The following is a 27,101-nucleotide window of genomic DNA, read 5'->3' as shown; positions in this document are numbered from 1 at the left end:
CATGTTCACTCACTCAAACAGATAGCATGCACTGCTGGCAACAGGTGTAAAGTGGTGGAGGCCACCGTATTGAAAAGAAAGTTTTGTGCTTTTGGTAGTTCTGATGGTTTTCACCATGGAACATTGTGGCAAGCACAACAAGTACAAAATGGCGTTTGAAGTGATGGAATTGGAAGTGTTAGTGGAAGAAGTAAACAGTCATATCTAGTGAGATAATGAAAATAAATTGATTGCTCTGATAAATTTGTGAAAGACAGTAACCATATACAGTAAAAGCCATGTTTTGTTTGATTGAACCTGTCCCAAGAGTGTGGCAATTGGAATTTGCCCATCCTGGGTAATATTACGTTTCAAAGTTAGGACAGCACACCTGAAAAGCTGCCCTGAGTGAGCACCAATTGCCACAGTGACAACCCTGAAATAACCCAGATGCACAGAAATGCTGAGTTGAATGAAGTGTTATCATAGGTGATATAACATGACCCTGCCAATCAGTCCTCAGCTCCAAAATTTGATAAACAGATGATATGTTGTGATAATTTTTGTTTCTGGCATTTCAAAATATGTACCGCAAAAGTGCTTCCCGCTTCTCATTTTGCCTGCCCTGCGCTGACAACGCTTTGGGTGCTGGTTTGCATCTGCATTTTAGACGCAGTATTTAAACACGCGATATCACCCATCGAAATTTGCCTCAGGTTTGATCCATCAAATCGAGCATGCTAAATTAAGCCATTTGCTCCTTCCGCAATTCACAAAATATACTGCAATTGTGTGCATTTGGCAGACGCAGTCCTGGGTGTGCTCGGCTAGTTGATCAATTTCCATCTGTTTGCATGTGCAATAAAGATTTGCACACGAAATACGTTAGTGATCAGGCTTTATCTCTTTAAATTCAGTAATGCATGCGAGAGTGAAACCAGGAAAAAAAAAAACCTCAAGAGCAAAAAAAAAATTAAAAATCGAAAAAATGACTCATTTGTTCGACTGCCGACCTGCCGTGAACTGATGGCTTCAACCATTGTCACATATTTATTATTACCATTATTACCGGTAGTGCGGCACAATAGTTGAGTGGTTAGCACGTCAACTCATGTGTAAATGAAAAGCACTCAGGCACAGTGAGGGTATTTTTCCCATGTGTGAGTTTAAGAGTTTTTATGTGTGTAAAAGGCAGGTGTGTGCCTTGCCAACTTTCTCACTACTGTATATTTAACAACTTTTTTATATAGGGATATAGCAACAAATCTAGAGACTTTTTGTGGTGTTGCTGAGACTTCTGGAAGCTTTTTGATAACATCCGGCCCCTCAGCGTCCAGACTGCAAATGAATGCGCAACGCCACCACTAGCTAATTTAACCAAGAATAAACTTAGTATGTAAATTTGAATTAGGACATTGGGCAGTACGGCGCTTCATGAGGGTGGCACAACTGCCTCACAGTTCTGAGGCTTTGGGTTTGAATTTCTCCTCCAGCCCTGCTGAGTGGAGGATATATGTTCTCCTTGCGCTTGTGTGGTGTTTTCTCCTATCACTCACTAAAATATGACTTTGTATTTTTGAAATTCATTTTTTTTTTAAATGTATTTTTTGCAAAACAAAACCTTTTTTCTAATAAATTACATTGAATTGTAAAATGTGACTATTCCAATGAAAAATGTTATTCCTGTAAAATTAGGAAATATTTTTTGAAAAATAAAACTTAAATTCTTTCCCTTGAAAAGACAAACAGTAAAATTGCATTGTTTCTTCATAAAGTATAACTTCACAGAACCGTTTTGTTTTCTTGAAATCATTACACAAAACAAAATTAGACTTTATTCCCATAAAACAACTTGGTCCCGTTTAATTCAGAAATGACTTTAATCTCAAAAATCATTCCCATCATTAAAAAAAATGCTTGTTTAATAGAGTCACATTACATTTAGTCTGAAACAAACAAACAAACACACAAATAAACAAACAAACGAACGAATGAATAAATACATAAATAACTAAATATACGTATAATTCATTTTTTCTTGCAGAATTAAAACTTTTTTTCCTATAAAATTATATGGTTCCTGGAAAAAAAATACAACTAGGTTCCATTAAAATAACCGAATTTCTTCCTCAAAAATTTGACTTAATGCTCATAAAATTATGACACACACACACCCGCAACCGCCCCCCCTGATTCTCATAGTGTATACATTTTGTTAATTTCTGTGTGGCACAATATATTCAAATATTGTGTAACTATTATACCAGGCCATGTGAAATCCCTTTCTTTATGTGTGTGTTCATGTTAGATGACCATCTTAACTGCTTTCCACGGCCATCAAAGCTCACCGCGCTGGTGTGTGCTGTCGTTTCAGAGCCGACGTGCATGGAAAGTCTCCTCTCCAAGGACTGGAAAGAGCGCGTGGACCGCCTCAACGCCACCGAGCTGCTGGGCGATGTCAAAGGTTGGTGGAGTCTCCTGTTCCATCTTTCTTGGTGTCTAAAGAGCAACTCTCATCATCCTCCGAACATCCCGAAAATAATGTCTGTTATTTGGAAAACAAGGCAGGTGGTATGTAAACCAAAAGCGCATGCAAATCAAACCGCTCATAAAAGCGCAAACATGCCGTAATTCTTTTCCTTTATGTGCATACTTTGAGTGTGCTTGCGCTCCCGGATGCATTAGAGTTGACTAGACTGTGTACACGATGTAAATGTGGCGCTGATGAAGAGGTGGCGGCGTCCGTAAACACATTTTTCTCATGACAAATGCCAGGAAAGTGCAACGTCACGTTGACATTTTGTAACAAGAGCAAGTGGATGCATTTGAACGTGTCGCTCCACGTTCTTGAACGTATTGAAAATGCCGTGGTGAGAGGTCAGGGGCAGCAAGGCCGAGATAGAAGAAGCACTGACACACATTTACAACCTAAATGTCTAATATTTGTTCCATGCAATTGTAATAAATCAATCCCAACGTGTATGTAGATTTATATTTTTTATCCAATCAGATTTCAGTCTCTATGTGTTGCCATGTTAATTTAATCTGTCCAGGGCCTTCAGAATCAATAGTGCTCGCCAATGTAACCTCAACTGTTTTAGCAACTGTGTTTCTTTAACCAATTGTTTGTCAGATTTAGCCTTTTCCTGTCCTCTAACTTGTTGGTCAACACAAAACTTGTGACAGTCAAATTGAACCGTCAAAACACTTCTTTAGCAATCTACATGCATTAATATATTTAATTATCACCATCTCTGATTAATTTTAATTAATGTCCTTGCCCTGTTATTGGATAAATATGGATTCTGCACCACTTTTGATGATGTACATGGTGTAATTGCATACTTTTATTTTTTTGTACATATTGATGGTTGGTTTCAATAAAGTAATTGTGATGTGATGGCGGTGTAACGAAAAGGATGGTTCAATCAAGTAATGAAAGCCTAGGTACTAAATGCAGGGCCTGTAACTGTTAAAACTTCAATTAGCAAATTCTTTGTTCCGGTTCGTTTTTAAATTGTTGGCTTTGATTCAAACACGGGATTGTTGTTCTATTCTGTATAGCTGGTTATCTGAAGTAGCACTAATGAACGTTCCGAGCTTACCCATTTAAGGTAGTAAGACTGCAGAATAGTTATAAAATTACTTTGTTGAATTCATTTTTCTTGAGAAAAAAAAGTTTGAGATTTATGCTATTACAGCATTCAAGTATTAAAAAAAAAGTTGAAATCTTTCTGGAATGCAGTTCAAGAAACACATAATACACATAATAATATAAAATAGATAAAGTTATGTTTTGGAGGCAGGGCAATGCACATTCTAAGGATATTAAAATGCGATAATATTGCACGATTAAAGTTGTTTTTCTGTTGTTCTCTTAAAATAAATGAATACCGGTAATCTTACAGGAATACATCTTATTTTCATGATAATCATTGTAACTATATATTTTTCAAACCAATTTTTGATATGTACATATAATAATATATATTATTTTAGACATTTTATTTGTATGGAACAAATAAAAAAATTTCGGACTTTTTAGCCCAACTTTTTTGTTTGTTCTTGTCACTGTTTGAGGCCCATTGTCGTCCAGTTATAATCAGTACTGTTTATTATAATGCAGTGATCAATGATGTGCATGTACCATGTATGCGTAGAGGGAGTGTCTCCTCTGTGTTTGAACATAATGTTGAACAAAGCCCAATGTCAAACATTTGCAAAACAAACACACTGGAAATTTACTTTTGTTAGTTTTACAGAGAATGTGACGCTTATTACAGTACATCATCAATGATATTCATGCTTATTAACAGCAGAGTCAATATTGACTTTGTGCTACTTTCAGGTTTTACATGAATGAAAATGAAAAGAAAAAAAACAATGTTTAATGTCTCAACGTGCTTGACACGCACACACGTATGCGTGCACACACGCACGCAAACGCGCACGCACACTTTCATCCATCCATCATCTATCATCATCAAAAGCAAGTCGATCCATCTATCCAGCTATCATCCATCCACCAGCTATGAAAAACTACCCATCTATCCATATATGTTGAATGTAAATTGATTAACCAGTCATCCATCCATCCATCCATCCATCCATCCATCCATCCATCCATCAATCCATCCATCATCCATCCATCCAGCAGTAGCTCACATTGCATCCATCTAATAATTCATTCAATCCTTCCCTCCATCCATTTGAACATCTACATGTATCTGTTATTCATCCGTCCACACACCAAATCATAGTTACACATGTATTTTACATAACAGTCTATTCACTCAGTGACCTACATAAATAGGCACACAGTTACACTCTCTGTTTCTCCTCGCAAAACAACATGAACAGAATCAGTTGGTTGCACTCCTTTTCAATGCTGACTCATCCGAAGGCCGCCTTTTAGTGGACAGATGATTTCTATGCTCAGTTAGTACGGTGCATTAGACACACATGCTTGTCCGCTACAACCTGCTTCACACACAAGTAAACAATCACTGCTCTGCCCAATGTGTGGGGAAGAGTTTATTTTCTTAGTTGATACAGCTTCCCATCAGGATTTTTGCCAACCGAAGAAAGTCATTTGTGGAAAAGGCAGAATAACAGTAATGGCGAATGGAGGAAAAAGAGAATATTACTTCACACTTGAACTGGACTTCAAGTGGAGACTGGAAACTGTGTGGGTCTTGTTTTGTTGGGCCTGACTGCAGCGTTCGATACAGTGGACCACAGTATTCTGTTGTCTCATTTGCAGCAGCAGGTGGGCATTAGTGCTAGCGCTCTAGAGCGCTTTAGATCCTATTCGGCAGACAGAACCTCATGTGTTATACTTGGTTGCTGTGAGTCCCGCAATGTCTCACCTTTGTATGGTCTTCCACATGGTTCCATTTTTTCATTGTATTTTCTGCCCCTGGTTCCATCTTCAGAAAGAATGGTATTTCCTTTTACTGCTATGCGGATGACAGTTAGATCTATGTCCCGCGGAGCAAAAAGGTCACTTTTCTCCTGTCCGAAGGAAATCAAGGCCTGAATTTCATTGAACTTCTTGAAATGTCAATGAAAAGAGAACTGAAGTTATGGTGTTTGGTCCCAGTGGCCCATGTACATCCCAATCTCTTGACTTGGCCCCTCTGCGCCTTATCTAAAGCCAAGATTCTCGAACTTGGGTTTTAAATTCAACAGTGATTTTAAATTGGACTGGCAAATTGCCGCTGTTTTGAAATCCATCTTTTTTCATCTTAGGCAGCTGGCTAAGGTACATATATATATATATATATATATATATATATATATATATATATATATATATATATATATATATATATATATATATATATATATATATATATATATATATATATATATATACATATATAATATGTATGTGTTTATGGGTGTGTGTGTAAATCACAATCTTGCAGGAATAGAATTGTATTTTTTCGAGGCAAAAGTAAAATTATAATAATATTATATTTTTCGAGGAAAAAGTAATATTATATTTAACCAGGAAAAATTTCCATCAGATTTTTTTTCTAATGATAGCCAAGTGCTGGCGACTGATTAACTGACTGACCTAAGTAACTTGATAAATATGCCCAGTTGCCCATATAAGGACACAATACTTTTCCCCAAATCGGTTTTTAAGTCTAAAAAAATTCTATATTTTCTATCTTTGAAATAAGCCAACAATGTGTAGCTCGTAGTAAAACTTTTGTCTGAAACATTGATTCAGCATTAATCATCCATTTATTACTGTCTGACAGGGTATTAATAATACATTGTAAAAAGATCTCTACAGTGGTTCATAATTTGATGAAGACAATTATTATGAGGATATTCTTGGCCGACCCGGAACAAACTTAAAGAATGTGTGCATGAAAAATGAACACTCTCTAAGTGTCTCAAACATTCTGAATCATAACTAACTAAAAGAAAAAAAAGACTTTTGATTGATCACATGGTGTGTTACTGCTGCCCTTCGTGGAACAGGACAGAACAGACTTAAGATGGACTCAGTCGGGTTTGTTTGGCCTACAGTGTTCCAATCCTAACCGCAGGAGTTTGTTTGCTGCCCAAAGAAAAAAGAAGGAAAAGCCTGGAAAACAAAGAGACAAGAAGAGGAGAATGTTGCCTTTGATACAGGGGTGCTAAGGGCTAATTCTCTCAGAATGTATGTGTGTGTGCGCATGGTAGTGCGTGTGCATGCGTGCGAGTGTGTGCGTGTGCGTGTGTGTGTGTGTGAGTTGGGGGGCACATTCGGCTGGGGGGCTCCCACAAAAGGGGACTACAATGGAGACTTTGTTAGTATGCAGGTAATGTCGGGGCCACCCTTCAGTCTCCCTGCATGGCCCCAGGGCAGGACCTTGTAGACAAACGCACACACACACACACACGCACACCCCCCCCCCCCCCCCCCCCCCCACACACACACACATATCCAACTTGTTTTTTTTCCAACTCACATTGCTGTCAAACTCCTACAACAAACTTTATTTGCAATTTTATCTTCTACATTTGGACAGTTCCATTGGTCGATGAAAGTTATAGTGCTAAACATTCAGACAAAATTAATGATATTAGAAACACTTTTTTTTAACACTTGTCATCTGCTCTGTTTGAGTCAGGGTGTTGCGGCAAAGCTAGCGGTGATTCATTGTTATGAAGTGCCCTTTAGGCCAAAAATAACTGTTACCTATCACGCACAAAAAATTCTGACATATCAAAAAACACTCACACTCACCAAAAATAAAACTTCTCACACAAAATAAATCTCTCATGTCACCAAAAAACCCCTCACACGTCCAAAAGACTCAAACTGACCAAAAATTCTCTCACAGCTCAAAAGACTTCCCGTCACTAAAAAAACCCGACATATACTCACCATAAATGTAAAAAAAATTCCCACTAACCCAAAAATTTCTCTCACTCATGCGCACAAAATAAACTTTGCTCACGATAAAAATATCTCTCACACACTACAAAAAAACCCTCCACATTAATATAAAAAAAAAACCTCACAAGCACCCCAAAAAAACTCATGCTAACCCAAAAAACTCACATGCACCAAAAAATAACCATTTATATGCATGAACAACTCTCACACTGAGCAACCTCAATTATGCCATTCTTAATATTCAATCAAATAAAAAACACAATGAAACACAAATTCAAAAATAATTCAATAATAATTAAATTTAAAAAAAATAAAAATAAAATTAAAACTACATTTTAAAGTAAATATTTTTTCATAAATCTCACTGGATGAGCAGTCTGTAAATCTGGGTAGGCCTGTGCACACCCAGGCCTACCCATCGCTCCGCCCCTGCTTCACAGTCACCAAAAATCATACACACTGCAAAAACTCTCACACACTTTAAAAAAATCTCTCACATACATACATCCCCAAAAACCTTCCAGGATCACCAAAAACTTTGCACACACAAAACAAAATTTATCAAACGACCAAATAAATCCTCTCACCCTCACAAAAGTACATTTAATTCATACCAGCATTCACACCAGAATATTCTCACTTGCAGAAAAAAAAAAACTTCTCACATTCGCCAAAATCTCTCACACTTACCAAAGAACCCCTCACACACAGCACAAAACTGTTATAGCAACCCAAAGAAAACCTTAACAAAGAACCTTTTACCCTCAACAAAAATAATAAAAACCTCTCAGACACAGTAAAATAAAATTTGACCCGCAACAAAAAACTCTCATCAAAAGTGTGTTTGAAATTTGCATGAGCTTGTCATTTGAATGGCAACTTATAGACTTTTGTTTAACCGTCTCTTCTGCACTCCCAAGAATGTGAATCATGAGGCCGACAAAAGCTTTTATTGGCTTTTATTGTTGTGGGAGAGCAGACATAACGCGACAAACGCTGGCTTGGTGTGTGTGGGCATGACTGAATTTCACCATGTGTGAAGAAGTTTGCATTGTTACAAGTTCATCGCGACATTGGCTGAAGGAGCGTTTTGAGTTGAAGACTTGTCATTCAGTGGAAATTCTCATTAATTTTATTGTGTGTGAAAAAAATAAATATTTTGTAAATTCCTGCGCAAGGTTCAAAAGAAGAATGTGCGCTACTTGAACTGCCGGTAAGTGGAAAGCGAGGAGCATATTTGTGTCGCAACCTTAGATCCAATACAGTTATTTTGAGTTTCAAAACTATTTTTTCCAAAAGCAAACTATCTGTCCAAAGAAATCATCAAAAACCTTGGTGAACTGTCTTTCAAGTGTACAAAAAGTCAACCGCTCTTAACCCCTATTCTCCAGATAGACTTCTGTTTGTTTGTTGATTTGTTTGTTTGACGGCGCAGGGGCGACCGAGTCTTTGGAGGAGAAGGAGCAGCAACTGTCCGCCATGATCAGCCAGCTGATCAACCTGAGGGAGCAGCTCCTTTGCGCCCACGACGAGCAGAAGAAGATGGCCGCCTCACAGCTGGAAAAGCAGCGGCAACAGATGGAGCTTGCCCGGCAACAGCAAGAACAGGTAGACATTTTTTGTTTGCGCCCAGTATGTGTGTCTTTGTGTAGATATATGTAGACACACACACACACACACACATATCCATATATGTATATATATATATATATATATATATATATATATATATATATATATATATATATATATATATATGTATATATATATATATATATATGTATATATATATATATATATATATATATATATATATATATATATATTCCTATATATATATATATATATATATATATATATATATATATATATATATATATATATATATATATATATTCCTGTGCCATGATTGACCTACCATGTTCAAACATGGGTTTACTGTCTTACCTTAGGCCCCTTGAATGAGCAAACAAAACTTCTTGATCGTAAAATGGAAAAGTTCTAGTTTGGGAGACGCCTTCCTGTCTGAGTAAATGAGCATGAAAAGAGTCATTAGCACATCAGCCTTAAGTGAAACATGTTTACAGGTGTCACACTTAATAAATAATTAGCACGTGGCCATTAAAAACAAAGAGGTGAGGCCGCTCCTCGTTAGCACCGACGGCGTTAGCGCCTGGTCAGCGTATGACAGGCTGCAAATTTGGCCGGGTGCCCATCACAACACATTCCAGCGCTGGCCGGCTCACAAAGGAAGGAAAGACGACGGGAGAAGAAAAGATAGATTTTTACATGCAGCAGTCATCTGTCTGTTGAGACATGATAGGCTGCTCACGCCCTGCAGACAAAATGTGCCTTTAATGAAATATGACGTGCGCAAATGGGTTGCCGCCTTCCATTCGGCAGCCTGTAATTACGCAGCGGAATAAATATACCGAACGACCCGTCCTGTAGGCAGCGGTTTCACTTTTTATTCTTCATCAGGTGCTTCACCGTTGGCGATGGATCTCTGATGTTTGAAGCAAAACAAACCGAAAGGGGGTGGCGACGGATGTGCGCTAAGGCTTAAGTGCGTCAGATCGGGTGTTCATACATGCCGGATTGGCCCAGACATGTCCTCTTTTTCAGACCTAAAAATAGCAAAAATCTGCATATAGCTATTGAGGGGAAAAAAAAGAAATTGAAGGATGAATAACAAAGTCCCCTACCTTCCTGTGCCATGATTGGCCAGCGATCCAGTTTAGGCACCGACAGTCTGACGTGCCGATAATTAAATGTTATACTAAAGGGAAACATGCCACCTCAAATCTAACATAAAAAGTCATACCTCCACCTTCATGTGCCCCTACTTTTGAGTTTTTGCTCTTACATGTGGGCAAGGAGAGCCACAGTTGCACTTTCAGTTGTTTGTTGAACACGACAAACAGTCTAACACACAAATGTAAAATAAGAAAGCTCGCATGGAGCTGCTAAACACGACAACCCATCCACTGGTGTCACTCACTACACTATGCCCCTGAAAGGTACACATCCATCCAACACACAAATATTCATGAAACCAGTTTATTTCGTAACATTCTGTGTTTTTTAGTTTCACTATAATGTTCTTATCAAATACTGTACAGTGCTATGTTTCTTTTTTAAAACACAAAGTAAAAATGTTGGTGTTTTGGAGATTTTTCGGTATTAAATGCCTCATGGGCTAAGCAAGCCTAGAACCCTCTAAAATGTTGTCTAAAAGGGAACATGACTCCTCACATTTGACATAAATCAATGTGTTGATTATTATTATTGCAATTTATACTTATTTTGTGAAACTGCATTTTCTGTAATCGAAAAAGAGAGTGAAAAATGAAACAAAAATTTCGGTAACTAGTTAATAATCTTTAATCCAACTGTCTTTTGCCCCTTAAAGGCCACCATATTTAGGGGCCTCATTGGCCAGGCTTGCCCAGGACCAATCCATGTTTTATGGCACATAAATATTAATATGACAACTAACAAACGTGTTCTAACTTGTTCTAAGAAAGTCACAGTGGCCTTGGCTGAGGTTACCCAACTAGCACACTAACGTTAGCTAGGCCAACAAATAGGTTGTATGAATTGACATCGATTCAGATTGATTCATTTATATAATCTACACACTCTGACTCAACAGTGAATTAAAACTTTGCGCAGAAAAATTAAAAAGAAAATAGTAACCCTGGTAGTAACCCTGGGCTAGTTAGAGCTCAGTGTACAAGCCATATAGAGCACTACTTCAAAAGAGTCTTGTTACTCTTAGAAGGCGCCTTAAGCTTTTTGTATGAACGGCCATTTATTTTCATGACAGACTGACATTTTGACATGACAGTAAATCGATTTAGGTAAGGATCTGTTTAAGGTGCAGATACTGCATTGTAAGTTATTCTCACCATTGAGGGCATTGTCAAATAAACATCTCTATATATTTCCCCACCCTACTCGGGAGAAAAAAAGGTTTGGTCTAGGGTAAATTAGTTTGGTTCAAAAATGAGAAGGTTTGTAGCTATCATGCCTATTAAAACTTTGTTGCTAATAAGCAGCGCATATTGTAACAGTCTCTGAGATTTAATTAAAGCATGTTGACTGCATGTTGTAAACAAGATCACTGGACAGCATTAGAGATGATCTTGCGTGTAGCATTCCAGGAGCATCTGACATGTGGTCGCTGCACTTATTTGTTCCACCCAGTCTGCCTCGAATCTTACATTTTGTGGAGTGTCTTTGTTGTTGATGAGCACACTTGGTTGCTTGACAATGTTGAATGCACCCAAATATGTGCGTACAAAAAAAACACTTTTACTTAATATATGGATGATATGACTCATTAATCTTTCCATGTGTGTGTGATTGCAGATTGCCAGACAGCAGCAGCAGCTTCTGCAGCAACAACACAAGATCAACATTCTCCAACAGCAAATTCAAGTGAGTTGTTGCATTTTGAAGATGTTTTAGTTCCATTAGAAAGGCTACTTTGTCATTGAAATGATAGTTTGTTGAAATGGGCTATTTTGCCATTTAGAACATGAAAATGGTCCCAAAAAGCTTGCATTAGTCTTTGAAAATGTTTTATTTTGCCATAAAAGGCTAAATGTTGACAGGGTTAGTTAATATGATAGATTTTTGCTTAGTTTACCATGTGAATAAAATATTTTGACATTTGGGCAAAATGTTTGCTCATAAAATGCTATAGTACACCATCCAAGCACTGTTTGCTCAAGAAAACGGCTATGACATCAGTCGTCCACTGTGCCGCCCGAAAAAGTATTTTAATTAACTGGATTTAAAAAAAAAATAAAGTCAAAAGAAAAAAAAGTATCATGAAAAATCATCTAAAATTATTATAAGTCTGGCCCCAATACTTTTCTCCAAACAGACATGGACAAACATATAGAAATGTATGTAAACTGGATAGTTCCTACATCCATATTTGGCCCTTAAACACACACACACATACACACGCATCTATACACACCACCGCCGCCTCGTCCCATTAATTCCTCGCCCTTTGTCCGCCTTTCAAACACTTCCATTGTCCTTTCCATCGATTGGCGTGTTGTTGGACAGCCATAATAACACGGCAGGTCCAGCCCTCCCCTTTTATTCTTCGTTCGGAGAGGTGTGTGCGCCTCTTTCAATGCACACGCGCGGCTGTATGGTGACTCTGTAATTGCGGCGTTATGGTTGGGTCAGTCACCCTCGCATTGATCACCCCGGCAGCGATCGATGCCGCCAGTCGTCCTCCCACTCGTCCTCGCTCTTCTTTTCATTCCTGTGCTTTCTTTTCTCACTTCCTAACATCACATATTTTATCCAACACTGATAGACAGTCTCCGCACTCTCTATGTTGTTGCATTGTTTATTCCCTAAAATATGTTGTGTGAGATGGAGACATTATTTTGTAGGAGGCAAATATGATTTTTGTTTGTCCAATCAGACCCCGCTCGTGACTTATACTTTAATAATATGAAATGAGAATCATATTAACATGTAAGGGCATTAGGAACGAGCACTCAGTTATTTTGGGAAGCAAAACTCTGATTTCAGAAGGTCTCTAAATGCAACATCTGGATTAATTAGTACTACTACACTAGATAGATAGAAAGATAGATGGACAGATAGATGGATAGATAGATAGATAGATAGATAGATAGATAGATAGATAGATAGATAGATAGATAGATAGATAGATAGATAGATAGATAGATAGATAGATAGATAGATAGATAGATAGATAGATAGATAGATAAAAGAAAGAAAGAAAGAAAGAAAGAAAGGAAGAAAGGAAGAAAGTAAAATTGAAAGGCATTTGGACCAATCAATCAGCTGTGAGGGGAAACTCTGAATTCGGACTTTTCTTGAAGGCAAAACATGACTTTATTACATACTAGTTGGATAATATTAACATTTAAGGACACTGAGGGAAAACTATAATTCTAGACTGCAGTGCCAAATATACAGTATAAACTCTGTGACAATGAAAAGTGTTTCTGGTGTAAGTGGAAGCAGACCAGCTGCCCCCACTGGCGACTGGGCCCTGGAACCGTAGCCATGACGACGTAGCACTCGGCGTCTGGCCCACACGTGCCATTGTTTCCTCATTCCCGCACACTTTTAGGCATGTTGAAGCAATTCCGGCCTGGCGTGAAACAAGTGGTCCAGCTGAGGTCTCCGTAATAACACGCTGCTATCCTTTCAGGAGCGGTTTGTTGAAACCAGCTCCGGCGGCTGTGCTTCACAGCATGGACCAGAATCCGAGTTGCTGCCCCCTCCCCCCCGCGGTTCGGCGGCCCTAATGAAGTCCGATGCAAGCTTTATTAAGCTTCTGGGGGGCGGGATCCTCGTGGCGAAAATAAGTTAAAATACACAAGAGCTCGTTAACTACATCACACCTACAGGAGCAGGCAAAGGCAGAGGTCCGTAGGGGGGTTGGTAGCTCTGAAGATGACAGCGGGTCAAGATTGTCCAACGAGGCTACCCCTTTGATGAAATAAACAGACAGAAATGGAGGCCCGGCACAAATTGAGCAGCTTTTGTTCACAGTTGGAGCTCCTTTCTCCACCAGCAGCGTCTCACAGTGTCCATTTACACAACGGCACTCACTCCATCTATGTCCGTCCATCTAATTAATTGATGTGCTCCCTTCAGGAACCTAGTTTTCCATATAACAGCATATGCTACTCTTTCCTGCCCAAATGTTATACAGTGGAACCTTGAAGCAATGGACCCTGATTTCAAGTGTCCAGTGTACTCAAAACACCCTTTGGAGAGTACCTTTCAATGTCCTCAGTTGTCCGTAATTTGCCGCAGTGCTGGTGAACGGCGCTGTGGCACCATCAACAGAGACTGGTCATGTGTTTCCGGCCTGTGCTGCTCTCTTACATTAACAGACACAGTAGACATGAGCAGGCTAAAAAGCATGCCACTGTTGCGGTCATGTTGGCAGAGGTGACTCTCCCATCAAAGGTGATGGAAACGTGGAAATTAGCTTAGCATCGCCGTAAGCACAAAGCTCTAAAAGAGTGTCAAATCTATCTAGTTGTATCCATGGCGCTATTCATGTAACCGTGTCTCGAACATGCAAAAAACTTTTGTTTTTTGTTCTTTTTTTTATCTATGGCATCTAATCATAACAGAGGTGAAAAAATGAAGTGCCAACCCTGGCTCATGAACGTGACCAGATGTGCGCCATTATCCTTCCCCCAAACACCAACAAGAAAAGTTTGGGTACATTTTGAAACTTTTCAAACAGTTTCAACCTTTATTTGCATTTTATTTTACAATCATTTTGTACTGTACTGGGAAATTGAAGCTATGAAAAAAGTACAAAACAGTCATTTTGTCCTGTATTAGGCCACGGAAGGAAGTACTTCAGTGTAACGGGCAGTTGGCTCTAACCCTTCCCTTAATTAGTCTGTTAACTTGAGGTTCCACTGTATTTGACCACAGTTGCATTTTGGAACAAATGTCATACTTGGCACCAAAAACAGTATATATTGTCATACAAATAATATATTTGGTCATGGGAAATGATGCTTTCCCGCAGAAATGCAATACTTTGCCATTGAAGCACTATATTTGGTCACCAAAAGTCTACATTAGTCCATGACAACATCATGTTTTCACTTCAAATATCAGAGATTTATTTATCTATGCAGGCCCACTAGTCAGAACATGGCATTCTTATTCTGAAGACTGCATTTTTGGTTACACAAGTGAAATGTTTGCAAAGTGGTTAATCACAAACAATTTCATTTTGAAACAAGGAAGCTATACATCTATTGAACTGTGAGTGGGAGCCTCCAGCTGCTTTAACACTTAATAAAGTTTTGCTTACTTTAACCAGAATCCCGTGTCACATTGATGTCAAAGGTACAATCCTGGTGGATTAGAATGCTGCCTAGTTATTTTGCAAATCTTTTCGTTTGACTTCACGTCATCCTCTTTTTTCTTCTACTTCTTCTTCCGTCCTTTAGCGGTTGGCGAACAACTTTTGGTGCATTACTGACACCTTCTTAAATGGAGTGTGGGGTGTGGCAAAATACCTTTTCACAACCTCTTAACGGCACTCTTTCCAAAAATAAAAATGTAAAACTTAACTCACAAGTACTTCTTTGTAAAACTCATTTGAAGACACATTTTTCTTCTTTGGCTTTTGACCCAACATGAGACTCACACTATGCTGGTTTGTGGTGTTAATTGTATATGCGTTAGTATCATTAATTTGTGTTTTCATTTACTGCTTTCACTATCTTTGTTGTTGTATTATTTTTATTTTACGTTATATGTAAAGTGCTTTGTTACAGCTAACCTTAATGCAGTCTGGATCACGTTTCCATTTCTCTTCAGCAAAATGGGCGGCTGTCAATAATGGACTGTGAGGTCCTAGGCTAGTTATGATTACACAGACAGACGAAAATCCACTTCCGTCCATGCTTAGTCTGTCTTTCTTTTAGTTTCCCATCTGTCATCTAAGGTCAGTAAAACGGGTGGTCAGATGGAATGCCCACCGCTGAATAAATGTATCTGGATCCAGAGGATTTTAATTTGTGCCACCATTTGACAAAATAAAATTGAGTAAATTCATTACACATTTTTTTTCAGTGTACCAGACTATCGCATTTAGCGCTTTTTTTTTTTTTTTTTAACCCTAAAATCAATTTTTTTTGTAATTAAAATCACAGATCAATTTCGCCATTTAAAATACTAAATTTCTTTAAAAAACAAAAAAGTCGCATTAGGCTAAAGTAATTTTTTTTCTCGAATATGCTACTTGATGGGGCAGCATGGGTCATGGGTTCGATCCCGGCTCCGGCCTCTCTGTGTGGAGTTTGCATGTTCTCCCCGTGCCTGCGTGGGTTTTCTCCGGGTACTCCGGTTTCCTCCCACATTCCAAAAACATGCTTGGTAGGTTGATTGGACACTCTAAATTGCCCCTAGGTGTGATTGTGAGTGTGGATGTTTGTTTGTCTCTGTGTGACCTGCGATTGGCTGGCAACCAATTCTGGGTGTGCCCCGCCTACTGCCCAAAGACAGCTGGGATGGGCTCCACCATGATAATGGATGGATGAATGCTACTTGATGCCATTGAAATTGTAGTTTTGTGCTGAAATGCATTACTTTCCCCACAATAATACAATCCAAACTCTATATTTGTCCATAAAGCGCTCAATGAAGCGCTCTTTTGCCACTAAAACGCTCTGTTTGTTCAGTTGGTCTGCTTCCACTTATCAAATCCAGACGTGCTCTCAGTCAAACCTCTCAGCAGAGATGACCACGCGCTACTGTTGAACTCCTTGCGGACAGGCATTGTGTGCAATTTGATGGAAAACAAAGGAACATTGTGACCAAAAATTACTTTTTAATTTCTTTTGTGCAAATAGTTTGTGCTAGAGAGTGCCTGCTCACCCATCAAAATTGGAATTACACAGCCAAACTCTTTTTCTTTGGTGAATTGCCGATTTACTAAAAAAACATAACAAAACAAAACAAAACAAAACAAAAACCAATCCCTCCCCACTGTTTACTTTCCATGACTTTCATGTCAGACTGTGCCTCAATTTTCCAGCCACTAACAGCCCCCCAAAACCAGTTGATTTTAACAGGGCTGTCAAAAGCTGGTGCCTTACTGCTTCCGTCATATTTTGATCTTCTCTTAAAACATCTTCAGTGTTGCCATAAGCCATAGAAAATGCAAACAAATTCCCAAGTTGTGCAAGTTCAGAGGCGTGTTTTTTCCCATAAAATTGTGTATCTGTGTGTGTAGGTGTGTGTGTGTGTGTGTGCGCTGCAGAGTTCAAAGTATACCAGGCTTCCTGTCATGTGGTTTTAAATGGTGTGGAGAGTCAGTGGGGGGATGTCCATGGGTTAAAGAAATACTTCCGAAGGCCCCCTTTTCTTATAGATATGGTTACGCGCACACCCCTGCACACGCAAACGCACGAATATGCACACACAGACACAAACACACACAGCCGCGCACTTTCTATTGAACCAGGCTCGAAAGTCCTCCTGGCAACATTAAGTCTGCCTATGTGGACGAAGGTAGAGTATAAAGCCTTTTTTTCCCCTCACCTTTATTGTACTGATGATGTCCTTGTGTCAAGTGTTAGCACACTTATGAGCAACCTTCATTTTGCCTCTTACATTTCATAAATCCTTTTAATAAATGTATCCTCCAACTTTTTTTTTTGGCAAAGTCATCCCACATTTCTTTTTTTCCACGAAAATTGAATTTTTGGCCACCAACGTACTATAGATGTACAGAAAATAAAATACAGTCGTCTTTTGACGAAAGATGTTCCCCACAAAACAACATGCCAGGAAAGTTGTAGGTTTCCCCACAGAAATGCAATCAGCAATCGAAATGGTGACAAAATGGCTATAATTGGGTGTGAAAAAGTTAGTTTTTGCTACTAGAAACAACACTTCTTCAATACATTTCTATATATAGGGTACACATAACATCATATTTTGCCTCAAAGTCCGATATGCGACCATTCAACTGACAGTTTTGTTTAAAAAATGTAAAAAAATCCATATTTTGATTTAAAATGTTACTGTTGTCATTAAAGCAATAGAGTTTAGTTTGAACAGAGTAGTTTCCCTATTTAAATGCGATATTTTGCCATTTAAAAAACTATATTGACACAAAAGGTCTTGTATTTTGCCCCAAAAGGCCGGTTGCCATTGCAATGATAAATTTGTTCACGCAGTTCGGCAAATTACTTGGCTACTGGTTTTGCGGCATTTCAAAATTCAAATTGCCGTTGCACACTGTAGCAATGTTGCAGATTACAGCCAATCAAAAGGCACAAGCTCACTAAAAAATACATTTGCGTGTTTTAAACTAGCGAGACGCATCTGGCTGTCCCGCCACCAGCGAGTCACACAAATGAAGTATACATTTGTTATGTTTTACAACTATACTTAACAATATTTATGACATACCTGTGCATGAGATAGCGAAGCTTGCATTCCCTGTCGCCAAAATGTACGCAAATAATGTACGTACGTATCGCAATACATCCGTCCACTATTCTTTTATTCTCACTCAAGTGCTCTCTCTGTAGCAACCCACCTCTTCCCTGACTGTTACTCAAATCTTTTTGTCATTTAATAAAAGTGATAAAGTACAATATACTGTATGTTGAGCCTCAATCGCCGATACAGGCTTGCCATTTAATGTCACAGGGCATAGATCGAATCACTCAATGTGCAGCTGTGAGTTACCATGTGTCATTTTTTTGCGATGGTCCAGTCCAAGTCGGGTTCAGCCATATTACGCAGCGTGCGGCGGGCCTAAGGGCTTTATGTTGCCATGAATATCATAGATGCTTGCTTAACTTCCCGTGTAAATTATACTAAGCAATACTTTTTCTCACTAAAGGTGATACATTTTCCACATGGCACATACATTATGTGTCCCAAAACCTTTGTCCAAACACGTATGTCTTGCATATTTAGCCCTGACACACACTTATAATGGTGGTGGTATACATGCGTGTGTGTGCGTATGTGCCTGCTGTTAGTGAGCCCCACTTGTTGGCCGACAGGCGTGTGTCTTTGTTCAGGCTGTCCCCGTAATGGCTCTCATATGTGGCCCATTTCCCTTCAGGACCCACAAAGGCACTCGGGCCCCGACCGCAGCACACGGGCCTGAGCTAACGCGGCTAATTAATGACTGCAAAGCCACACTCCTCCTCCTCCTCCTCCTCTTCTTGCTCCTCCTTCTGTTCTTCATTTATAACTCTTGTGCTAGCGCTTTCCTCCGCTTCCATCTTTAGGGTGTTGTTTATGAATTGTTCTATTATCATGGTCAGCCCTCATTTCATACTTTGTGAGTGATGTGTTTGTATCACTATAGAAACCTATAAACATAATTTTGGGGTTACTGTTTGGAGTGACTCACAATTAAAACGGTTCCTCCCATGTGCAGAATTTTAAAACAAGAAGAAAAAAAGAAAAAGCATGATGCAATTGATGATCCAGCCAAGGTTTATTTTATTTATGAGAGCAATTTAATGCCACAACACATGCGTGAGATGACTTAGTAGAGTTTTGTGCTTTAGGACAAGTCATCAAAACTTTGCCGCCATTTTCCACCCACATGCAATGACTAAGCTCTCATGTATTACAATTTAGCGTTGTCCAACTGTCTAGCAATCATACAAAATCTATAGGAGGACCGTTTTTGAAGGTCACCTGGAAATGGCCAGAATGACCTTAAAATGGCCCAATTCAAGCAAAAGACTTTTGTGGGTCGACTAATGATAGACATGCCTCCCAAATTTTATGTTAATAAATAAAACTGACTTCAGGGGCTGAATTCCCTTAATATTCTGCGCTGCACTGCTGAACCAATGGCAGTTTATCTAATTTTATCATCATGCTCCACCCACTTGCAAGGACAACTATTTTACAAATTAGCGTCATCCATCTGTCTAGTATACGTGATTGAAATTTGGCAGCTGTCAGACAAAATCTCAAGGATTAGTTCATTTCTGAAAGAAAAAGGTGTTCATTTATGGAATACAGTAAATAGGATAATGAATTGAAATGGTATGAATCACTTGCGATGATATAGTGTTACAAAATTATATAAATCAAGTATAACTATGAATTATATATATATATATATATGTATATATATATATATATATATATATATATATATATATATATATATATATATATATATATTTATACAGTATATATATTTATATATGTATATATATACTACTCCTTTGTATAAAAATAACCTACTAGTTGATACGTGAACAAGGGGTAGGACTAGATAAGTATCGTACTTCTTCCTACTCCCTTTTGAACATGTAAAGTGAGTTGATCAATGACATCTACTGATGATTTTCTCTTCTTTCCTTTCTTTTTTCCAATTTTTGTTTATAATGTTTTTATATGTTCAACCAACCAATCAATCAATCAAATCCCTGAATGACCCTGAAATGGCTGCTTAAAAACAACATAGCTTCTGTCTTGTCTACCCATGATAAACATTCCTACCAATTTTCATGTTGCTCAGTGAAACTGGCTTTGGGGTGCTCCTCTTGAGACAATGGCCAGTCAGTCATCAAACCTTTCTACCAAACTCTGCCCATCCATAATGATGAAAAAGTAAATGTTTCGCAATTTAGAATCTCCAATCTGTCTAGTATCCACACTTTCAATTTGGTAGCAATTGGGACGAAAAAAAATTCTAATACTTTGTATTGGAAGGACCTTTAAATAATGCAGAAATGACACTAAGGCTAGGTTCACACTGCAAGCAAATGCGACCCAGTTGGATTTGCTTTGCCCATATACGACCTGTATCAAATTTTTCAATGACAGTCTGAACGGCTCAATTCCGATTTTTTTCAAATGCAATCTTGGCCACTTTTTTATATGTGGTCCTAGATCAGGTACATATCAGATTTTTTTCAAATGCAACCTGGACCACATTCATATGTGGTCCTAGGGTATATGGATCCATATACAAATCGGATTTATTGCAATGCGACCGCAGTCTGAACCGCCAGGTCACATATATCTGACATTGATATCATCCTGAGCCCAAAATGCGCTCTGTGCGGGCCGACATAAAGTGTTGTCAGCGGGGAGATCGAATCTGCAAAGTTGTTTTGAGTAACAGTATTGATTTTAATTCAATCCCACTTCAAACATGAAACATAAAGTGGACATTTATTGTGATAATAATAAGTAAGTAATTCAGACACGGGTCCCTGATAGTGTAGTGGTACACACGCCTGAGTTGTGTGCGGGCAGCGTGGGATCGATTCCCGCTCACTGACAGTATCTATGTGTGCTCTGCGACTGGCTGGCGACCAGTTCGGGGTGTAGTCTGCCTTCGCCCATTGACGGCTGGGATAGGCTCCAGAAACTCCCTGCGACCCTGTATAGGATAAGCGGTTTGGAAGATGACATGACATGACATAATTCAGACACGTTTCAGATCGATTAATTTTTTACGCACGGTTATGACGTGACGTCAACTTTAGTGACGTCTCCATGAATGAAAAGCCTCGCCTCATAATTTCCCCCAGTACTGTATTCCTACCTCCCTACCGAATTGCTACACTGTAGAAATGCCTGGACCACATTTACTTCCGTAAACACTACGTCGTGAGTGATATCGTCTCTTCTTCTGCGCATACGGGTCACTTTGGAGACGTGTTCACAACACGAGAGATCGAGGTCGCATCTATAATGTAATATGAATGCTAACACAAAAAAAATCTGATTTTTAAAAAAAATCCGAATTGAGCATTAAGACCTGCGGTGTGAACCGAGCCTCAAATGGCCTCTCTAAACCAAAATGCCTTCCTGTGTCTTTTTGGGTATGGCTTTTTGAGACTTTTTTTGTTGGTCTCCACATGCTAGAAATGTCTACCAAATTGCATGTTGAAGAGTGAAACTGGCTTCAGGGGTTGAATTTTTTAAAAACAAATTCCAGGGAGGTGCTACAGAGCCAGTTTTGGAGTTTTAAGACATAACATATTTGAAATGTAAAGAGTGAACCCGTTTATTGTGCGGGTACATTCCAGACCTACGTTTACGGGTTTTACTGTTCTGCCCGTGTTCAATAAATGGCTGGAACTGTGGCTCTCCTTTCCCACATGCAAGGACATTACAATTATCCATCCATCCATTATCGATAGTCAGTACAATATTGCCTTGAAATATGAATGATTCAAGTAACCATTATTCAGGCAAATTTGCTTTGCTTTGACTTGCAAGCAAATAATTGACATACAAGCACTGTATGGTGTCAGTCAAGTCAACTCATCTCAGTTCAGAACAAGCAAACAAAACTAACAAAAAAATATACCTTGTTCTGTTTTCTTAATAATCAGCAGTAGAATATCATCACCCTTTTAAAATAATTACCTGTCATTTTTTTCAATTTTTTTCAAAAAACAAGAAGAACTGAACTGCATCCTGATTATCATATATGTATTAATAATTACATTTCAGGCGTAGAATTGAATGATCTGTTTAACTAAGGATGCAGCTATTTTAGCAGAGGTGGCCAGCATCCTGAAATGTTCCAGCCAAAAAATGAAAAATAAGAAATTGTCAAAATATGACTTAGGTCATTATTTTAAGAGGCTGACGATATGAGGTGGTTTCACCCAAATCACCTATTTTGGACCAGAAAACGCAGTAAACAAGCTTTTTGCGAAAAGACATATTTTATGCACAACAGTGACTTTATATTTAATAGTTTTTTCGTGTGTGTATGTCCATTACGTCATTGATTCTACTTCCACAAGTAAATTTAAATATTTGCCAACATATTTTCTCTCTTTTGTGACACACTTTTTAGCAGATGTTACATAAACACTTTGATCAATCACAAGCTTCTTGTAAAGTTCAAATTTCCAGACATCCACCGTGTTCACAAGCAAAAAGCATTGTTTGATACACGATAATCTCATCCAAAAGAGACCCAATGCTCCAAACTGCTGGCCATGCTACATGTTTTTTTTGTGTTTCCGTTCATAAAACCAGAGTTGGCCAAGACTTATCTCAGCCCATTCACGTAAAAAGAACGTAGTTTACGACAAATGACATTGATGGCACTCAAAGCGTCACAGTGACTTTCTGTTGCTCGGAATGATAGCGCCGACGTGCTGTTTGGATGCTGAAAAGGATAGCGCAGTGTCGTCTACTTGCCGGCTAGACATGATGTTTTTCTGAATTACTCAACCAAACAAATGGTCTTTTGGAAGAAGGCCTTGGTACCTAATTGTAATGAAACATCTAGTTCAGTGCAAACAAGGCTTTTAAAACAAAGCTGACAACAAACAAGTCACATGACTCACTCAACGATTCCAAGTCACTTTATGTTACTTCGCCAAACCCGTCACCTTGGAGACGTCGCCGTCCTCGTTGCCCCCTTGCACACGATGATTATTAATAGTGCGTCAGCTTATGTACACGTGTGTGTATGAGTGTGTAGTGAGGAAGGGGCCCTTGTGTTTTCTTAGGGGCCGAGCAGGGCCGGGACCCCCAGCACCTTGTGGGTAAAAGGAGATCTTTGTGTGTTTGCGCTCCCAGCCCGTCGTAGCGTTCCCAGAGGAGCACAATGAATGGAAGCTTTTTTTCTGTACCGCCCTACAGAAGCCCCACTCCAATCCTCCACGGCTCATATAGTTATGTTAGTAGTTTATTTTATCCTCTTTCCCCGTTTTACTACTATATCATCCGTCCATCCATTCATTATCAAAACTGCTTATCCTCTGGGGTGTGTGTTGCTTTGCACATGCGCAATGGGCGTTCCCAGTTCAAATGAAACACATTAGTTTGGAGTTAATGTGGAGGTGAAAGTATTTGTTTTGAGTTCATGAATCGAAATGTGAAAATATTACGTTGCAGCAATTAAATGTCGATGGATTTCGTATTTAATAAAATGTTTTGAGTAAATCAAACAGCAATTTAATGTGTCATATAAAAGCAGGGCTTGAATCAGTTTTTTGGAGTGTACTATATCATATTCTTTTTAATTTACTGAATTAAGATCATTTACAGTAATATATTTTTTTAAATATACATATATATATATATATAACAAATATACATTTTCATTTTGATATTGTATTCATATTTATTAATTACTATTAGTAGTACCGTAACTCCTTGTTAGCGCCCCAATTTGATAACAAAAGCAAGTTTTAAAGGGCGGCACTTGACTTGACTGGCATGTCCGCTTCACAGTTCAGAGGTTGTGGGTTCGATTCCGGCCCCGGCCTTCCTGTGTGGGGTTTGCATGTTCTCCCCGTGCCTGCGTGGGTTTTCTCGGGGTACTCCGGTTTCCTCCCACATTCCAAAAACATGCATGGTAGGTTGATTGGACACTCTAAATTGCCCCTAGGTGTGATTGTGAGTGCGGATGTTTGTCTTTGTGTGCCCTGCGATTGGCTGGCAACCAATTCGGGGTGTCCCCCGCCTACTGCCCGAAGACAGCTGGGATAGGCTTCAGTACCCCCTCGACCTTTGTGAGGATAAGCGGTTAGGCTAATGGATGGATTGGTGATAAGCAAGTTTTAATTTCATTTGTTCTACAATTTATTTTTTATTATTCGTATAATTTATTCATATATTTATTGCAGTAACTGATTTTGTCATATATTTAATTTCATTGGTTATTCCTTTTATGTTATTACATTTTCATTATTTCTACATTGTGTAATGATTTCTTAAAATGCCCCCAAATTTTATTGTACTCATAACAACTGAGTTACTATGACAAAAAAATCCTTTTTGAGTCAAGTAATTTTTTGGGGGCAATAAGTGATTCTGCAGGTTTTGAAAGTTTATGATAACTCCTTTCTTTTTATTCAGATTTACTGTTTTACAGTGTATTAGTGGCATTACTCCTTTTTAGCTCCACAATATGACAACAAAATCAAGTATTAATCAAATATGTAGTATTTTTTTTTTAAATACAGTATTTTGTACTGTATATTTATGTTTATTTTATTTTGTTAAAAACGTATTCATATATTTTATTTCCTCGTCAGAACATTTTCGAGTGAGGGCGAGAACCTTCTTGAGTTGGGAATGATAATGTTTTTCACATTGCACATGCACGTTAAACGCAAACACACACATGCACAATCCCCCCCCCCACACACACACACACGCACACACACGTGCACAAGGTAAAGCGCTAGAATTCCTGCAGGCACACCTTTCTTACCTTTCTTTTCTTTGATTGCCACACTTCACCTCACTTGAGGGGCACCCGCCATTGCGTCCCCCCTCAGGTGACATGAAAGGCCCCCCCGTTGGGACATTTTCTCATCCATTTTGCACAGAGTGTCTTACTTTGACTTTACCTATTTACTGGCCACTTTGTTTGCCTTCATTAGGTACAGTTCCAACGCAAACACACTGCCCTCACATTGCCTAAAAATGTTCTCATGTTCCATACGGCAACCAATCATAACATATGACTTTGCAACATCATTATCCTAAAAATCAGCATTCGTACCTTTAAAGGGGAAGTCAGCCCAAACATATTTTTTTCAGGGATATGTTCTATGCAAGCCAACTAGTTGAAACAAGGCATTCTGATAAATACTGCGTTTGTGGAACAAAAGTTAATCCACCCATTTTTAGCCATCTCTGGGTGCGGCCATTTTGTCATTTCTGTCGACTGAAAACGACATCACAACTGCTCAGGGCTCACATAACGACCAATCATGGATGACCTGTTTTTTTTCAACAGAGTTGTTACATTTTATGCATATTTTAACTACTCTCTCTCGCTCCCTCCTTCTCTCTCTGTACGCTGTTGTCTCTCGCCCATCTCTCAGGTCCAAGGTCATATGCCTCCTCTCATGATCCCCGTGTTCCCTCACGACCAGAGATCTTTGGCAGCCGCCGCAGCCGCTGCACAACAAGGCTTCCTCTTCCCACCGGGCATGTCGTACAAGCCAGGTATCTGCACACACACACGCACACACACACACAGACCAATGTGGGGATGAATGTGGAGGAAATAAATGTTTTCTGGATATACAATCTACCTTTCTGACAAAGACAGCTCTTATCAGCGGCACCTCCCATGCTGTGTCTCACACACACACACACACACACACCCCCACACACACACCCCCACACACACGCACACCCACTCGCACACTGGGAACCCGGTCCATGTTAATGAGGTGTGTCAGGTGAGGAATGTTCTGGAAACGAGCGGAGAGATTTACAAGGCGCTCAACAATACAATGGACACAACCCAGACTGGAATGTCGTGTCTCCTTTTTTTTTTTACTGCGTGCTGAAAGCTGCACAAAACATCTGCCGTGTGGAACATGTCACAAACACACACACACGAACATACGCTTCCCAGGTAGGCATTGATATGTTTCACACATCAAAACAATTTAAAGGGTATGAAAAAAATTACACAAAGTTAGTTTGTGAATGCCTTTTTGAGCATCTTGAATCCGCGCAGGCTACAATGAGATCTTGAGACTATTGGGTAATTTTGGAGCAAAATGTGTTGCCCAATGTAAGAAAGTGATAAAAATACACTTACACATACACTAACCCATAATAATAAAAACAACAAACGATACACAAAGGTATACACACCAATGCACACTCCCCGTGTAGCTTGACGATGAGCGCACAATGATGTAGTCTCTCAAATCACCTGAAATAGAGACAAAAATGCAATCAAAGGACCACATATGTTAAGTAAACGCACACAAGTGTGCACTCACAGTACGTACACTATCCAGGTACACGTCAGCTCAATAACATGCTGATAATAATTACGTAGGCTCACATATTACCTAAAAAAACAACAACAGTCAACAATCCCGATTACACACACATAATAATAACGTAGATTCACTACTCATAAAAATTAAATAAATGACATACCTGCACTACAAGAAGTTGGCGTTGCAGGTTTTATACACACATGCACGCACACGCACGTGCACACACACACGTACACACTAAGGTGCAGACAAAGTTGTGCTCACACATTCTTTCAATATTCCTCGCTTTCCTCCAGGTGTTCCACCATTTGGAAAGATTTCCTCGTACATGAGCACACTTGTCCTGAGAGAGGAAAACATCATTATTAGACTTTTTTTTAAAGGGTTAGGGGTGCTTGTTAAAAAGCCATTATTGACCGTAACAAAGGCTCGGACCGGAC

The 27,101-nt window shown here is 39.0% G+C and overlaps 1 protein-coding gene across 6 annotated transcripts in view; it reads left to right on the top strand.

The window, feature by feature from the left end:
* The window catches only part of LOC147148597 (transcription factor SOX-6-like), a 119,041-nt gene that overhangs the window by 58,577 nt on the left and 33,363 nt on the right, over positions 1-27,101 (top strand). For all 6 annotated transcript variants that reach the window (XM_086028926.1, XM_086028927.1, XM_086028925.1 and 3 more), the window contains 4 exons: positions 2,354-2,443; positions 8,817-8,989; positions 11,756-11,824; positions 25,741-25,864. In XM_086028926.1, coding sequence (XP_085885052.1) covers positions 2,354-2,443; positions 8,817-8,989; positions 11,756-11,824; positions 25,741-25,864 — 456 coding nt within the window. The remainder of the gene's footprint in view (positions 1-2,353; positions 2,444-8,816; positions 8,990-11,755; positions 11,825-25,740; positions 25,865-27,101) is intronic.

Source organism: Filicampus tigris, chromosome 4 (genome assembly GCF_054856515.1).
Source record: "Filicampus tigris isolate MCC_2025a chromosome 4, RoL_Ftig_1.0, whole genome shotgun sequence".
Lineage (NCBI taxonomy): Eukaryota > Metazoa > Chordata > Actinopteri > Syngnathiformes > Syngnathidae > Filicampus > Filicampus tigris.
This window is presented reverse-complemented; position numbering and strand designations above follow the sequence as displayed.